The sequence below is a fragment of the Cetorhinus maximus genome, chromosome 28 (genome assembly GCF_964194155.1).
Source record: "Cetorhinus maximus chromosome 28, sCetMax3.hap1.1, whole genome shotgun sequence".
Taxonomy (NCBI): Eukaryota; Metazoa; Chordata; class Chondrichthyes; order Lamniformes; family Cetorhinidae; genus Cetorhinus; species Cetorhinus maximus.
This window is the reverse complement of record NC_135906.1, coordinates 22,128,102-22,145,599: the sequence shown is the minus strand read 5'-3', so window position 1 is coordinate 22,145,599 and position 17,498 is coordinate 22,128,102. Positions and strand designations below refer to the sequence as shown.

At 44.7% G+C, this 17,498-nt stretch overlaps 1 protein-coding gene across 1 annotated transcript in view; it reads right to left on the bottom strand.

The window, feature by feature from the left end:
- Nucleotides 1–7,454: 7,454 nt before the first annotated feature.
- Nucleotides 7,455–17,498, bottom strand: part of LOC144668917 (retinol dehydrogenase 8-like) — a 39,935-nt gene continuing 29,891 nt past the window's right edge. The window contains exons 5-6 of the mRNA XM_078531390.1: nt 14,676–14,859; nt 7,455–9,286 (exon numbers count right to left, since the gene is read on the bottom strand). Of these exons, the coding sequence (XP_078387516.1) occupies nt 9,059–9,286; nt 14,676–14,859 (412 nt within the window). The 3' untranslated portion in view covers nt 7,455–9,058. The remainder of the gene's footprint in view (nt 9,287–14,675; nt 14,860–17,498) is intronic.

Genomic DNA, 17,498 nt, shown 5'->3' with positions numbered 1-17,498 from the left:
AAGATCAACTTCAGTGGCTGGTGAAGGCTCGTTAAAACAAAATGATTGCCAAAACAGTAAAGGAAGAAATCTTAGGGGAACAAATTTAATTTTTGTTGCACCCCATGGCATAATTTCAGAATGAGACAGGGAAAAGTGACAACCACTTGGATTAGGCGCATCAAACAAAGAGCAAACCAGTGGCTTTGAATGTGTTACAATTTCCTTTAAATTTAACAAACTATAATAAAATGCAAATTTCAATGGAATAATTGCAATTTTCAGCATCCTGACTGAGAATGGGAAACGCAAAGTTGGTAATAAGACAGATGAGGGGGGGAAGAAGGAGAAATCCCACCTTGAAAAATATGTGGCTCGAGGAGGCTCTTGGGGCACACCTGGGAGGGGGAAGGGCAAAAAAAAACGGTTCCCACCTCGCTGCAGGTGCGCCGGCTTCATGCGTCACCTGATTGACGGGGCGAGCTGACCATTCGGGCTGCGGCCTTCGGAAAGGCATCCAATCCGATTGGCAATGCCTGAGCGAGGGGGGGCGGGATCTGATAGCCGGGCACGAGACGGTGAAGGTTGGGCGCGTGCGCTCTTGGAGCTCACTTGGCAGTGACGGTTGCGTGAATGTCTCGGGCGCCATGTTGTGAGTGCGAGTGGCGTCGTGGGCGAGGATTAAAAAGTCGGCCGGGTCTTTGAACGGACATGAAAGACATTCACCCGCTCATTCCGAATTCACCGTAGTAGGCAAGACACGGACGAATCCTGACTAAAGGGTCGTAGAACCCGGGCCCCGCCCGATTTATTCAATTTAAATTTAGACCTCTATGCCCACGAAATCTGGTTCTGATGAAAGGTCATCGACCTGAAACCATAACTCTTGTTCCTCTCACCCCGACGGTGCTGCCTGACCTGCCGAGCATTTCCAGCATTTTCTGCTTTTACACCAGAGAATCAGGGAATGGTTACAGCTTAGAAGGTACTGACTGTTGGTGACTTCACTGAAGTGGCAGAGCCTTCTGCTGTCTTGCACAATTGACCATTCTCCATGAATGAATCCTTTTGTTGGTCGACTGCAGGGTCAGCAAGGGATTGAGGTGAAATCCAGTCTTGCCCTCATGTGGACCATTTGTCAGCAAGGGTCAGTGGACAATGATCAGGACCAGAACCTTGGCCGATATCACCCTCCATGGCCCAGTGTATTATAGGATCATAGAATGGTTACAGCAAGGCCGTTCGGCTCGCCGTGTTTGTGCCAGTTCTCTGCAAGTGCAGCTCACTTCGTGCCACTCCTGTGCCTTTTCCTCTGCAAATTTTTTTCCCTTTTGCAAGCCACGATTCTGTCTCCACCACGCTGCCGCGCAGTGCATTCAAGATCCTAACTGCTTGCTACATTAAAAGAGGTTTCCCTCTTGTTGGCATTGCTTCTGCTGTCAAATCATCTTAAATCGATGTTCTCAGGTTCTTGATTCCTTACCCCAACCTTATCCCAATGGGAGGTTTCTCCCTATCTGTTCAGACCCCTCATGATTTTGAATACCCCTATCAAGCCTCTACTCAGCCTTCTCCAAGGCCTCTATCCAAATAACTGAAGTTCCTATCCCTGGAATCATTCCTGTGAATCTTTTCTGCACCCTCTTGAATGTCTTCCTAAAGTGTGGTGCTCAGAAATGGATGCAATATTCCACTTAAGACCAAGCCAATGATTTATATAGGTTTATCATAACTTATTTGCTTTTGTGAGCTATGCCCTATTTATAATGCCCAGGATCCCATATGCTTTACTAACTCTTTCTCAACCTGTCCTGCACCTTCAATGACTTGTGCACATAAACTCCCCAGGTCTCTGTGCTCCTGGACCCCTTTATAATTATACTCTATATTACTTACATCATTCTTCCTATCAAACTGAAGTACTTCACACGTTTCTGCATTAAATTTCATCTGACACATGTCCACCCATTCCACAGGCCTGTTTATTTCCTCCTGAAGTTTATCACTATCCTCCTTACAGCTCACAATACTTCCAAGTTTCGTGTTGTTTGTGGATTTTGGAATTGTGCCCTGTACACCTCAGTCTAGGTATAATATAGTTCCAGATTTCCCCTATTTGTTTGAAGAAATGTTCGCCCCTGAAGGGAGTACAAGCCATGTCTATGAAACGTATCCTCATAATTTAACCCTTTTAGCTTCAGTATCAATCTGACAAATCAGCATTGCGGCTCTTCTAAAGCCAAAACATCTAAAATCTTGTCAACCTCAATGTTGAAGTTTTCTATTGACCTCACGCTCCCCCCAGTGTCAGCAGTTTTTTTGGGGAAGAGAGCTTCAGATTTCTGCTATGTATGCGAAGAAGTGCTTTCCAATATCACCCCTGCCAGCTTGGACTAGATGACTTTCGGAAACCTTTGACAGGCCTAGGCCATTTGCACATCAGCTTGGCTGAGGAATTGAGGACTATAGCAAACTGCTCTGGCATTAGACTTCTGATTCAAGACAGTTTTCCCTGAATTGGTCAAAGAACAAATAATATTTTCAACATGACTGACTCTGGCTTTTAAGAGATTAAGTGGACTGTATAATTTAGCCTCTGTGCAGGAATGAGTTCTCCTTACTTGATAATGAAATCAGCTTGTATAATTCTTTGATGTTCCAGTGGCTTCACTCATGGTGTTTGTGGGAGTGCCAGGCCAAGAGATTCCGGTGCCAGAAGCCAGTGGTCTATGGGAAGGCTTTTCTGGTGTTGAGGTATGTTGTAGAGTGGCCGAGTTGTACTATCAGTAATAGAGTTGATCTGCAGACACTTTTTAAGTGGAAACATTAAGTTTATTTGCAATATACTCAGCAGCAACTACACATGTGCTTTCAACTCTAATTCTACACTAACTGCTGAGGTAGCCCATACTACTCTCCTATTGGTTACTACAAATCATGTGACCTTCCCTAACAAGTATTATTCTTAAAGGTACATTATGCACAAAACAAAACCAGAATGACTACAGCGTATGGTGTGGAGGGAGTGGGGATGCAGGGGTCTCTGGTGGGAAAAATCAGCAGGCATGGGACAGGACACACTGAGCATGGGTTTGAATCTTATAGCTTTTTTTCTGGTTAAATTTAGGATCTTTCATGCAAATGCTATTCCAATGCCCCAGTTGCATTATTAAGTCACTTTCCTCACCCCAACTTTAACATTTTCTGGCTGCCTAGTGGGTCTTCCATGTTGCTTGGAGCGCAGGCTGCTCTTGACCTCTGTGTCCAATTTTGCGAAGAGCACATGTCCAAGTTGTTGAAGCATGTCAGGTGCCTTTCCACCGGATTATCACTTCAGTACATTTACACGGCTGCAGTTAAACTGCAGTATAAAAATGGTGTAGCATGATCTGATGCTCATGGGGTCTAATTTCTGCTTTTTGGCTTGGCATCTCTTTTCCTTAAATCTATTTGAAGTGCCCTGGGAAGTTTCTTGCATTAAAAGGTACGATTGTAAACACAAGTTTCTGCTGTTGTCCTAGTACCATAAACAGCACTAGTATAAATGTTTAATAAACATGATTATTATATAGTATAAATCTCTCTTCTCGCTTAGGCTGTGCTTTGAGGTTGAGGATGACTTGCTTCCACACTAAAAGTGAGTTCTCATGTGACTGAAGAATCCAATGCATGACCTACGCTCTCTCACTGGTGGGGCAGACAGTGGTAGGGGGAACAACTGGATGGGATGCCTGGGTTGCCATGCGCTCCTTTCACTGTTGACCTTTGACTTCAGATATCCCTTGGTGATGAGACTTGAGGTGTTCAACTCCTTCTTGGATGTTTTCCCTCCACTTGGGGCAGTGTTGGGCCAGGGATTCACGGATGTCAGTGGTGATGTTGCACTTTTTCCAAGGAGGCTTTGAGAGTGTCCTTGAAGCATTTCTTCTGCCCTCCTGGGGCTTACTTGCCGTGTCGAAGCTCTGTGTCAAATGCTTGTTTCGGGAGTCTTGTGTCAGGCATGTGGACGACGTGGCCCGGCCAGCGGAGCTGATCAAATGTGGGCAATGCTTCGATGCTGGGGATGTTGGCTTGAGCGAGAACACTGACGTTGGTGCGCCTATCCTGCCTTTGCCGGATCTTGCGGAGGTACTTCTCCAGAGTTTTGAGATGCCTGCTGTATATAGTCCATGTCTCTGAGTCGTATAGGAGGGTGAGTATCACTTCTGCTCTGTAGACCATGAGCTTGGTGTTGGGTTTGAAGTCCTGGTCTTCAAACAAAATCTTCCTTAGGTGGCTGAAGGCTGCGCTGGCACACTGAAGGTGGTGTTGAACCTTGTCATCAATGCCTGCTCTTGTTGACATAATCGGTGGGTGGGGGGGTGGGGGGTAGGTTGGTAGAGGACCTTTGTCTTATGGATGTTTAGCGTAAGGCCCAAGCTCTTGTACGCCTCAGTGAAGATGTTGATGATGGCTTGGAGCTCAGCCTCCGAGTGTACGCAGACGCAAGCATTGTCTACGTGCTGAGTTCAATGACAGAGGATGGGACAACCTTGGATTTGGCCTGGAGGTGGCAGAGGTTGAACAGGTTCCCGCTTGTTCTGTAGTTTAGCTCCACTCTAGCGGGGAGCTTGTTGAGGGTGAGATGAAGCATCTTGGCGAGGAAGATTGAGAAGAGTGTCAGTGTGACAATACTGCCTTGCTTGACCCTGGGCCAAACGTGGATTGGGTCAGTGGTAGATCAGTTGGTCAGGATCACGGCTTGCATGTCATTGTGGAGCAGGTGGAGGATGGTGACAAACTTTTGGGGGCAGCCGAAACAGAGGAAGATGCTCCATAATCCTTCACGGTTGACAGTGTCGAAGGCTTTTGTGAGGTAAAAGGCCAAGTACAAGGGTTGGTGCTGTTCCTTGCATTTCTCTTGCAGTTGCCGTGCGTTGAAGATCATGCCTGTTGTGCCCCTTAGTGGGCGACATCCGCATTGTGACTCTGGGAGGAGCTCTTCAGCCAAAGGGAGAAGGCAATTGAGAAGGATTCTTGGCGATGACCTTCCCTGTTTCTGACAGCAGGGATGTTCCTCTGTAGTTCTCGCGGTCAGACTTGTCACCTCTCTTGAAGGTGGTCGTGATTATGCCATCTCTGAGATCTCCAGGCATGCTCTCCTTTCAGATAAGGGAGATGAGGCCATGTATTTGCGCCAATAGTGCTTCTCTGCTGCGTTTAGTGCTTCGGTGGGGATTCCATCTACTCCTGATGCCTTGTTGCTCTTTAGCTATCGAATGGCCTTTTCTACCTTGTGCCAGGTTGGGGTTGTGCTGAGTTGGTGGCGGGTAGCATGCTGCAGGTTGGAGTTGAGGATGCTTGAAGACAGAGTCTCTATTAAGAAGATCTTTAAAGTACTCCTTCCAGCGGGCGCTGACTGCCTCTCTGTCCATGATGAGCATCTCTCTGTTCTTGGCCAGCAGTGGATTGGGGCCTTGGGTCGTAGGTGGTCATGACTACGCTAAAGAAACCTCGCACGTTATGGTTGTTGGCTAACTGTTGGATCTCCACTTTCTCCACCCACCATCTGTTCTTTAGGTCACGGGTTTTTTTGCTGGACCTCAGCCTTCAACCATCTGTAGAGCTGCTTACTTGCTCTTGAGTTGGGTTGCTATTTCAGATGCAAAAATGCCTTCCACTTGTGGCTTTTCAGCTCCTGGATCTCCTGGTCGTTCTCATCGGACCAGTCTTGGTGTTTCCTGGTCGAGTGACCAAGCGTCTCTATGCGGGTACTGTTGATGGAGGCCTTGAGGACAGACCGGGCGCTGTGGACACTCTTGTGTCTCTGGGTCACCAGGAGTTGCCAGTTTGGAAGTGAGGCGCTGGCTGAATAGGGTTCTTATCAGGGTCCTTGAATGCCTCAGTGTTGATTTTCTTGTGGCATTGTTTCCGTTGCCATCGCTGCTATGGGGCTACATTGATGTTGATGACAGAGTGAATTAGGCGGTGGTCCATCCAGCAGTTGCTATCTCCAGTCATGGCGCGGGTGATATGCACATCTGCGGTTCGTTGCTCGGACAATGATGTGGTCAAGCAGGTGCCAGTGCTTGGATCGAGGGTGTTGCCATGAGGCCTTATACTTATCTCTCTGATCGAATAAGGTGTTGATTATGACATGGCTGTGTTCTAGGCTTTTTGTCAGGAGAAGGGTACTGTTGGTGTTGGATTTCCCTATCCCCTCTCTGCCAATTACATCTCCCCAGAGGTCTGTGTCCTTCCCAACTCTGGCGTTGAAGTCGCCAAGGAGGATCAGCTTATCGCCTGTTGGGACTCCAGCCAAGGATTGTTCGAAGCTGGAGTAAAATTTCTCTTTGGACTCGTCTGTAGCATCCAGTATTGGGACGTATGCGCTGAGGACTGTAGCGCATTGGTTCTGGGCTAGATTGAGCTGAAGGGTCATGGGTTGCTCATTTACTTCGCAAGGGGTGTCTTCGAGACGACCAAATAGTTCATTTTTAATGGCGAAGCCAACCCTCTGGAGGCAGTGATCTTCTACTGGTTTACTTTTCCAGAAGGTGTAACCACCACCTTGTTCCTTGAGCTGGCCTTCCCCTGCCTGCCCAGTCTCACTTAGAGCCGTGATGTCAATGTCGAAATATCTGAGCACCTGGGCAACGATAGCAGTACGACATGAGGAGCCAGGAAGAGATACTCAGCCAGATAGTCCCAGAGAGCTGAATTAGTATGAGTATTGAAAAATGATTGTTATTTCCTGTTTTGTATGGTACAGTGGAACTTTATTTATGCATATGAATAAGAAGCAGGAGAATGTCATTTGATCTTTTGAGCCTGCTCCGCCATTTGATATCTGCTATACATGGGGTGTACCCAATTGACAAATAATTAATAGTCCTCAGATTACATCTTCTCATTGCTGCACTGAATTTTGAAACCTCTATCTTACCCCTTCTAGGCTCAGTTCTCTCCAGATTTACTTACTTAAGGTGGTTCTGCTAGTCTGTGACATGGTTTTGTGCTCTTTGCTTCCCTGTGTATATCCCTCGTGACTTTGGACACAGAACCTGTTGTAGGTTACAGTTCGTAGGTCTCAAGAAATCTTTGTCGTCATGGTTGGTTAACTGTAAGTCGTTATTGACTATTAGAACTATTTACAAATATAAAGGGTGCAAATTATGAGCTATCTCCATGCTTGCTGGTACACATGGCTGTCCAATATTAGGTTGCCCAGTAGGTTTGGGTCATGTGCTGTCTTACATCACCATGTGGGTGGTACTGTACTCAGTCGTCCCATATTAACCTTAAGTGTGCAAGACCCTTATACTACAGAACCGTTACTGCACTGAGTCAAACACTGCTGAAGCGTGTTTAAACACACCTGCTACATGTTGCTTTTTAAAAACCGATACCTTTGTTCTGATTAATCTTCCAGAGGCTGTCAGTAGGATTGTCGGAAGGGATTTTCATTTTAGTGTCCATCTCTGCAGCAGCGGGTGGGCTTAAGAGCCTGTGCTTGCCATTGGTGGAAGAGGTTATTCATTTGGGGTTGTGCCTCTAGGTTGGTACTTGACAGAGTTACAAAATCGACATTTTCGTTTTTGCTTGCAGATAATTGAAAGATTAGATAATCAGTGTTCCAGTGCAATAGGAATGTATCCCTTTTTGGGCTCACCTCTTCTGATTAAAGTATATTTTATAATTGATTAACTCATCAGTAGAATACAGAAGAGTTTCAGTAAGGCTGACTACGCTAACAAATCTCTGAGTGAAGATCGGAGACTGAGTCATTGGATATTTAGTAATTGAATTTCGTAGCCTATTGTCATGTTCCAGTGTCTTATGAACTTTCAGTCAATACTTTAAAAATTTTGAACTGAAACAATCTATTAAAGTGGCCACTGAAAATCATGTGAGCTTTTAGCTTCTGAGCTCCAGAGAGCCCTGAGTGTCAAGCAAATACCTAATTAAATATGGATATTCACAGCCATCCGGAGAATTGATACATTTCCTTGTTTAGGATGGACCTCCAACAAAAGAACTGTTGCATTCCAGCCAGTTCATTTTTCAGTTTCACCATGGTCAGAAGAAATATTGAAACTGTGTGTGTTAGATGAATGTGAATGGATTTCCATCAACCTTGCATTGTATTCTGATGATCTCTCACCCAAACCTAGACTGGGTGAATTTCTAGGTGTCAAACAAAAACACAGGAGGTGTAAACAATACACACCACCCCTTTTTGGAAAGAACTTGTACAAGTCACATGCTGAAGAAGCCATTTTGTGGTCTACTTTAATAATTCAACGGGAAGCTGCTCAGAGACAGAAATCCATCAAACAGCCATCAAAGCTACATGTAAACTAAGCAGCCAAGGTAATAAACTAACATTACTTAAAAGTGGAAGATGGACATCCTGTTCCAACTTCAAGTTCACCTGAGAACCAACCTCCGGAAACTACTACAAGAGGCTTGCAGCTTACTGAAAACCCTCTGCTTTAAAAGACCTTCACTTCAATCAAAGCACCAACTTGTCTAAGAAATTACAGACCTGCTATGAAAGAGACTGAGACAATCATAAATTATAATTGTATTGTTTTTTTCCTGTATCCAACCTTTGTGTGAGTGATAGTGTGGGTGAGTTGAATGAGACGTGTTTTAAGTGTGTGATAATAAACAAACTTGCTTCGTTTTAAATTCACAAAAAGCTTGCTGCTGGAATTATTTAAATTGGGACACTCTAAGGGCAAGAAAACACACCCCCCTCACATACAAAATCACAGGCAGTAAGTGTGTAACACTACATTCATACAAGTAATCATATCACAATGTTCCAGGAAATTTGTTATTTCAACTATATATGTTAATTTAGGATCTTCAAATTTTTAAGAAAGTCAATTAATGTCATAATCCATGACTGAGGGATCTAGGTCCAGGACATATTTATAATTCTTCTGTCTTGCCTATTCTCTATATTTTAGCACATCTATTTTGTAGATTCCATGCAAAAAAAAAAAATGCTGTTGCTTAAGTCCTTTGCAAAGGACCACATTGTTATAAATAACAGTTTGGCTACTATAGAGTCAGTTCTACATATTCGTAATCAGTTTGGTGAAACAGCACGATTACGGAAGCAGTTGCATGTTATAATTCTGAGGAAATTTAAACTTATTTTAAAGAGAGTTCCATGATTAAAAAGTAGGTTGTAAAACGTCCGAACAGACAAATTTCCGGTATCGTCAGCGTACTTCATTGCTGTTAGTGGTGTATAGAGCATGTTGGTTTGGTAACGAAATACTGGCTGTTCCATTTTTATCACTTTGATGGTTGCCTTGGAAAAAGTAAAATTATAATTGGTTAAATGTAAACTATTGATCATTTATATAAACAACACTCGTGTCCTTGTTTGCAAAAATCTTCATATTGGAGACAGTCTTAAATGAGTCATCATTCTTGGCATCTGCTATATACTGCTGAAACCGCCAACCAGTAAGACTCATTCTTTTAGTTCATAACATCAACTTGTCTTTAAATTGGTCCTTTAACATAAGAAAATCTCCCACGGCTCTATATAGGAGTATTATAAAGCAAAATTTGACACTGAGCCACATAAGGCATGACCAAAAGCTTGGTCAAAAGAGAAAAATGCAAAATACTGCAGATGCTGGAAATCTGAACCAAAAAAAATTGCTGGAAAAACTCAGCAGGCCTGACAGCATCTGTGGAGAGAAAGACCGAGTTAACGTTTCGAGTCCTTGTGACTCTTCTTCAGGACTGAAGAGAAGTAGAAATGTGGTGAAATATATACTGTTTAAGGAGGGGAGACAGGTGAAGCTGGATAGAAGGTCAGTGATAGTTGGAGGCAGAGATTGCAAAAGATGTCAAAAGGTCGAAGGGGTGTTGATGGTGATGATACTGACTAACGGATGTGCTAATGGTGACATTGAGAGTGGAAAGCAGGGTGAGCAAGTGACAGATGGCCCTAATGGGGGTGGGGTGGGGGGAGGGGACGGTGTGGGAAAAAAGATCGAAATAGGCTAAAAGGTGGGGATAAAACAATGAATGGAAATAAATTTTAAAAATAATAATAGAAATAGGTGGGAAAAATATACATAAAAATTTAAAAATAAATATTGAAAAAAGGGGTGAGGATAGAGGAGAGAGTTCATGATCTGAAGTTGTTGAATTCAATGTTAAGTCCGGCAGGCTGTAAAGTGCCTAATCAGAGGATGAGGTCATGTTCCTCCAGTTTCGTTGAGTTTCACTGGAACATTGCAGCAGGCCAAGGACGGACATGTGGGCATGAGAGCAGGATGGTGTGTTGAAATGGCAAGCGACAGGAAGGTCTGGTTCGTGCTTGCGGACAGACCAAAGGTGTTCCGCAAAGTGGTTACCTAGTCTGCGTTCTATGTCTCCAATTTAGAGACCACCACATTGGGAGCAGCGAATGCAGTAGACCAAATTGAGAGATGTGCAAGTGAAACACTGCTTCACTTGAAAGGAGTGTTTGGGCCCTTAGACGGTGAGGAGGGGGAAGTAAAGGGGCAGGTGTTGCACCTTCTGCGGTTGCATGGGAAGGTGCTGTGGGAGGGGGTTGAGGTGTAGAGGGTGATGGAGGAGTGGACCAGAGTGTCCAGAGGGAACGGTCCCTACGGAATGCCGACAGTGGGGGTTAAGGGAAGATGTGTTTGGTGGTGGCATCATGCTGGAGTTGGCGCAGAATGATCCTTTGAATGTGGAGGCTGGTGGAGTGAATAGTGAGGACAAGGGGGACCCTATCATGGTTCTGGGAGGGAGAGGAAAGTGTGAGGGCAGAGGCGCTGGAGATGGGTCGGACACGGTTGAGGGCCCTATCAATCACCATGAGTGGGAAATCTCGGTTAAGGAAGAAGGAAGACATGTCAGAAGCATTGTTTTGGAAAGTGGCATCATCGGAGAAGATGCGACGGAGGCGAAGGAACTGAGAGAATGGGATAGAGTCCTTACAGGAAGCAGGGTGTGAGGATTTGTAGTTGAGGTAGCTGTGGGAGTTGGTGGGCTTGTAATGAATATTGGTGGACAGTCTATCACCAGAAATTGAGACAGGTCAGGGAAGGGAAGTGTCAATGATGGACCATGTGAAAGTGATGGAGGGGTGGAAATTGGAAGCAAAATTAATAAATTTTTCCAGGTCCAGACGAGAGCATGAAGCGGCACCGAAACAGTCATCGATGTATCAGAGAAAGAGTTGTGGGAGTGGGCTTGAGTAGGACTGGAACAAGGAACGTTCCACATACCCTATAAAGAGACAGGCATAACTGGGGCCCATGCGGGTATCCATAGCCGCACCTTTTATTTGGAGGAAGTGAGATGAGTTTAAGGAGGAATTGTTCAGTGAGAACAAGTTCAGCCAGTTGGAGGAGAGTGGTGGTGGATGGGGATTGTTTGGGCCTCTGTTCAAGGAAGAAGTGGAGAGCCCTCAGACCATCCTGGTCAGGGATGTAGAGGGATTGGACGTCCATGGTGAAGAGGAGGCGGAGGGGGCCAGGGAACTGGAAATTCTTGATATGATATAGGGCATCCGAGGAATCGCGGATGTAGCTGGGAAGAGACTGGACAAGGGGAGAGAGAACGGAGTCAAGATAGGAAGAAATGAGTTCCGTGGGGCAGGAACAGGCTGACACAATCAGTCTACCGGGACAGTCCTGTTTGTGGATTTTGGGGAGGAGGTAGAAGGGGGCTCTCTGAGGTTGAGAGACTATGAAGCTGGAAGCTGTGGAGGGAAGATCTCCAGAGGAGATGAGGTCAGTGACATTCCTGGAAACAATGGCTTGATGTTCGGTGGTGGGGTCATGGTCAAGAGGTAGGTTTCAAGAATTGTCTGAAAAGAGGAGAGAGAGAGAGAGGCGAAGAGGTTTCGCGAGGGTATTCCAGATACCAGATGTCCCAGAGCAGCTGAAGCACAGCCAACAATGGCAAAGCGATGAAAACAGTGGATGCTCAAGAGGCCAGAATTAGTTGAGAACAGAAATCATGGAGGGTTGGTGGAGGGACTGGAGAGGATTACAGAGATAGGAGAGACAAAGTTGATGTCTTTTTCGATTTTTAAAAAAGTCTTTTTGCAAGTTTGTTTAAATTTTAATAGAGATGCAAAATAGGCTGTAGTGTATTACTCTCATTATATACCCTGCCCAATATTCTTTTACAAAGTTATGGAAAAGGAAACTGGGCAGGGTTTTTATATTTGTATTGAGGATTTGCGTGTCGTTGGCAAGATCAGCGTTAATTGCCCATTCCTAATTTCCTTTGAGAAGCTGGTGGTGAGCTGTGATCTTGAACCGCTGGAGTCCATGTGATGTAGGTACACCCACAGTGCTGTTAGGTAGTGAATTCCAGGATTTTCATAAGGAGTGGCGATATAGTTCTAAGTCAGGATAGTGTGTGGCTTGGAGGGGAACTTGCAGGTGGTGGTGTATCTACGCATTTGTTGTCCTTGTCCTTCTAGGTGGTAGAGGTCGTGGATTTGGAAGGTGCTGTTGAAGGAGCCTTGGTGAGCTGCTGCAATGCCTCTTGTAGATGGTACACACTGCGCATCAATGATGGAGGAAGTGAATGTTTGAGGTGCTGATCAAGTGAGCAGCTTTGCCTTGGATATTGTTGTGCTTCAGTGCTGTTGAAGCTGCACTCATCCAAACAAGTGGAGAGTATTACAGTATTCCATCAATATTCTGACTTGTGTCTTGTAGCTGGTAGACAGTATCTGGGGAGTCAGGAGATTTACAATGTACAAGGTTTATAATGGATGGCCAGTCAATATACTGCTGCCTGTTTTATGCACCTGTTGGAGTTAAATTTTGTTCACAAAGTTCTTTTGATCTGTCTTGTTTGCTGGTATCAGACTTGCATTTAGTTTAAAATGAGTTTTTAAAAAAATCTCTTAAATATACAAGGTTTTAAATAAGCACTCATTTTTTTCCAACTTATTGTTGTTTTCCTGTATTAGCCAGTGGTATCTTCAATGTCAATTTTTTTAAAAATTCTATCTGTAAACATTATACTAAACTAGTTGGTGTCTAATTGCTCACAATCATTGAAATATTGGCCCGTAACTTTCGGTGGAGTGGCAATCGAGTTGGAGCACCACTCTGCCTGTAATTACTTACCTTGAAATCCAGCTGCTCCTATCTTGCCCGACTTGACTCAGGCCCGGTAAGATCTGTGTAGCGCAGTGGACTTCTGCGGCCTTCAGTCAAGGGGGTAGTCGGGAGCGGGTTGGGAGGGTGTAGTCGGGGGCCCCGGCAGGTCGCTGAATGGGTTGGGACATTCCGTGGGGGGGTAGTTGGGGGGGCTAGTTGAGGGGTTGGGAATAGTTGGGTAGTCCCATTGGGTTGGGAAGTGGAGTTGGGGGGGGGGGGGGGGGAGTGTGGTGGTGTTGGAGGATTCCCTTGGGGGGGGGGGGGTCAGCGGGGTTGTAGTGAGTAGTTGGGGGTAGTTGCTGTCCAGTGGGAGTTTGAGGGAGGTCAGTACAATGGTCACTCAGAAGCTAGAAGTTGTTTTAATTCTTCTAACTTTTTCTGGGTAGCTATTGGTGTAAGATAGAATCATCTGAACTTTGTAATTTAAATTACATTTTTGAATGGCTTCTATTGCAGGGCAATTGCCCATCAAAAGTCTGAACTTCCCGGGCAATTGCCATGCAATCCTTAACTGGGAACTTCCATTTGGAGGGGGGGGGATGGGTTAGGTTTCCCCAGTGCATCTTTGGGATACCCCCTTCTCCAGAAACACTGCTCTGGAGTTCAGAAGTTATGGGCCATTTTGTCATCTCATTTGTAGCATGGGAACAGACATGATGTAATCCTGAGAGAGGACAGCATCTACCATTCCTTTGAAACCATTGTCGTGGGCCTTTTGGACCTTGCTCCTCATGATCTAAGGAATATAATGGAAGATGAGGAAGAGCAAACATCATTAGTTGATCATCAAAGGCATTTTAACGTATTCTGCCAGATTTTCAAAGGCAGTGGAGACCGGTTAGCTACAGTCTAAATGGCACCCGTCTGCTCTTTGATGTCAAGAGTTGGTGACATAGACTTCTATGCAGATATCCTACCTCCGGTGTTCATGGAGGTGACTACACGGGCAGTGGCACCAGCCATCTACAAGGAATGCCTCACTTGCTGGAATGAAACTCCTCTGTAGCCTCAGACATTACACTGCAGAATCAGGGCATTTGACCCATCTAGTCCAGATTATTTGCCACTTAACCCATGTGCATCTTAATGCATTATGCAAAGAGAGAGAGAAATGCTGTGCTACTGGCTGAGAGTGTAGTTACAGTGTGACAGGTTTACACAGGTTGTTTCTATTATATGTATGGACATAGGAATTTATAATAGGCAACATTAACACACAAGAGTGATTAAAAAGGCGGAGGGGGGAATAGGAAGTAAGACTTTTTATATCGAATTTTATGCAGATTTTTAATTTATAGCTTTGTATGTTTTAAAACAGTTATTGTTACCAATATTAACATGCGAATGCTTAAAACCTTTGCTTGATATTCCTCTATTTGTGATGTGAGTGGAGAACTATTTGACATAAACTGATTAACACCAGTGTTGAAATAGTCATCAGAAGAATATCATAAGAAACCATGAAATGATCATTTGCTAATTTTGTGTTTAGTCATTTCTGTACATTGCGTTTTGAGCTTATGGTTTTTTGGCAAAACCGATTACCTTAGAAATTGTATCTGGAGTCTGTCCCATTGTCATAAAGATATCACGAGAAGCAGGTAGATAGGTATCTTTAAAATACTGGATTGTTTCTGAATCTGCTCCTGGAAATTCTGAGTGCAACACTTCTTCCATGAGTTTAATTTCAAATTCCGTGTTTACTGGACCAGGTTCTATCATTGAAACACTATAGAGAGAAGCAAAATACTGTTGTTAATGTAGAACTTGGATATTCTGAAATTGGTTGTATGTTTAGAGGGTTTATGGAAAGTGTTCCAGAGAGTAGGTTTAGGACAGCGGTGGAATGAGGTGTTGGTTGTGTGTAGAGATTAGAAGGTGTACAGTATGCTGAAGTCAGAGGAATGCAGTGGGTGGTGCATTTTGGAAATGCAGGGCCAATTGGGCAATGGAAGGACTCTATCTAAAGAGGAGAATCCACGTAATGAACTCGACTAGGAAATAGTTTATTCTATAGTTCATTGACTTATTCTTCTGAATTAGACTGACTATTTTTAACTTCTATTGTATGGTACTGTGGTACGTTTTTTGTTGTGCTTTTTAAATCCCTTTTTGGGACAATGGATTAGCATTCGTGTCATGCCCCCCAGTCAGTACCCAAGCGCCCCTGGGGAAGCTAATGATCCTACCAGCAGACTGAATTCCAAGAGAAAATTAAAGGACCTTGAAAAAGCCTCCTTGCGGAATCCCATGCAATCCCCTCAGAGCCACCAGTCTCAACATTGAGCAACCCTCTGGCTTGATGGCAACAGGGCATGCTCTCTGAACCATGCCAGGTTGAAAGCCAACTCACATCCCATGCCTTACAACTTAATGTTAAGGAACTATCAGCCGCCAAGTGAAACACAATTGGATGTCTTGCCACCCAACACCCCATCGACAAGAGACCTACAAGAGACCCATATTGCAACTAGCAGGTTGTGATTACATCAAAGGCTTTGACCTACTGTGCTACTCCCCTCATGCTAAACATGGCCATGCCACCTCTGCCTGACCTGACATTGCCGATGTAGCCGCCCTGTCATCAACCACGTTCTGTGACACAATTTGGATCGGCGGTTTCCATATTGCAAATGTGTACAGGCCTCCAAGTGCCAGCTAGGAACAGCAAGTCCTGCTGATACTGCCTCATCCAGCCACATATGTGGGAGACTTCAACAGCCACCACACTGACTGGGGTTACTCAGCACCATACAGTGATGGTGAACAGCTTCTAGAGTAGGCCTCCAGAAATGACCTCACCCTGATAAACAACCCCAAGCAATACGGGACGCTGTATTCAACCAGATGGGGTCAGAAATGCTCACCTGCCCTGTGCTACATCAGTTCCTTTGATGTTCAACCCCAACCAGCACAATGCCTTGTCCTGGAAGACTTACCACATAGTAAATACAGGCTATCACTCATTGACATTGGCCTTTGCCTTCTGTAAAGCAGATCATCATTATAACTATATATATTCATAATATACTTATGGAAGAATCATAGAAGTGTTTTTGTGATGTCATTCACAAAGCTGCTTGCACAGCCATCCCTCATGGCGATTGACCCATCTACATCCCATGTCTTGATGTAGAGCACAGCACTCCCAAAGGAATAAGAATCATTTGGTGATCCTGATATAGCAGACCACCTCGTTGAATCTCTCAATGCTACAGTTCACGCCAGATAGGAGGAAATGACATCAGGCCTCAATTTCACTCATTCCAGTCGGAAGTGCTGGAATTTGATTTGCTGACTTGGAGCAGTGAAAAATCACCTATGCTAAATTGCTAAAAGAACATGAAGACAGACATAGTGCTTCTAGATCTCACAACTACCTATGATACCGTGTGGCACACTAACCTGCTACTAAAGTTGTCTAGAATGCCTCCAGCCTGGCTCGGGACAGTTATTGAAACACTCCTTTGCAACAGAGTCCACCTTGGGCAAGGGAGAAGTGTATGGAGAAGACTGGTCAATGGGCTACCACAGGGTTCAGTGCTAGCCTCAACCCTGTTCAACATATATACAAGTGACTGCCAATAACCATGTCCCACAAGTTCATCTATGCTGATGTAATCTGTTGTGCCACCCAAGCTCCATCCTTCTGCACTTTGCTTCAGATCCTTAGTGAAGACGTTACAAAGTTGACGGACTACCGCAGCACATGGAGTCTAATGTTGAATCCCTCTAAACCCATATTCTGTGTATTCCACTTCCACAATGCCAGTGCCAAAAAATAATTGCGTATCTATATGGATGGCCAGAGACTAAGGCCTGATCCCAACCTAACATGCTTGGGAGTGACTCTACCAGCAAACATCCTTTGGATCGAGGAATGGGAAACATTGGAAGTCACTGACAAGTTACTTGTGACAAATCCCATCTGTTGAATAGTAGGCTTTGAACTACCATGGCGAGAGTGGTCCTTGCTAAACAGGTTCAGGACAGGCTAGGGCCCCTGTACAGCCGACCTACAATGCTGGGGCCTCAGAACAAACCCCTTATGCACTTGTGAAAAAACACACACAATTCTGCACATTACTGAGGAGTGTTCCCTCTACAGACTAAGTGGCAGAGTAATCACCTTAAATTCAGCAAATGAAGCTATCTGGTTTGATGGCTGCATTTGAGAGGGAGGATGTGCATCCTGCTTACAGAATACTGTTAATGCCCCTGTATCCACCAGCAAATGGCAAGGACCAAGAGATGGTACAGGCTCTGTTGTGCTTTCCTCTCTGCTCCATGTGACTCAAATTTGGGAAATTAAAGTAGGAGAAGCTTTGTGTGAACAAGATTCATCTGTGTACATTTTTTTTTTGAAGA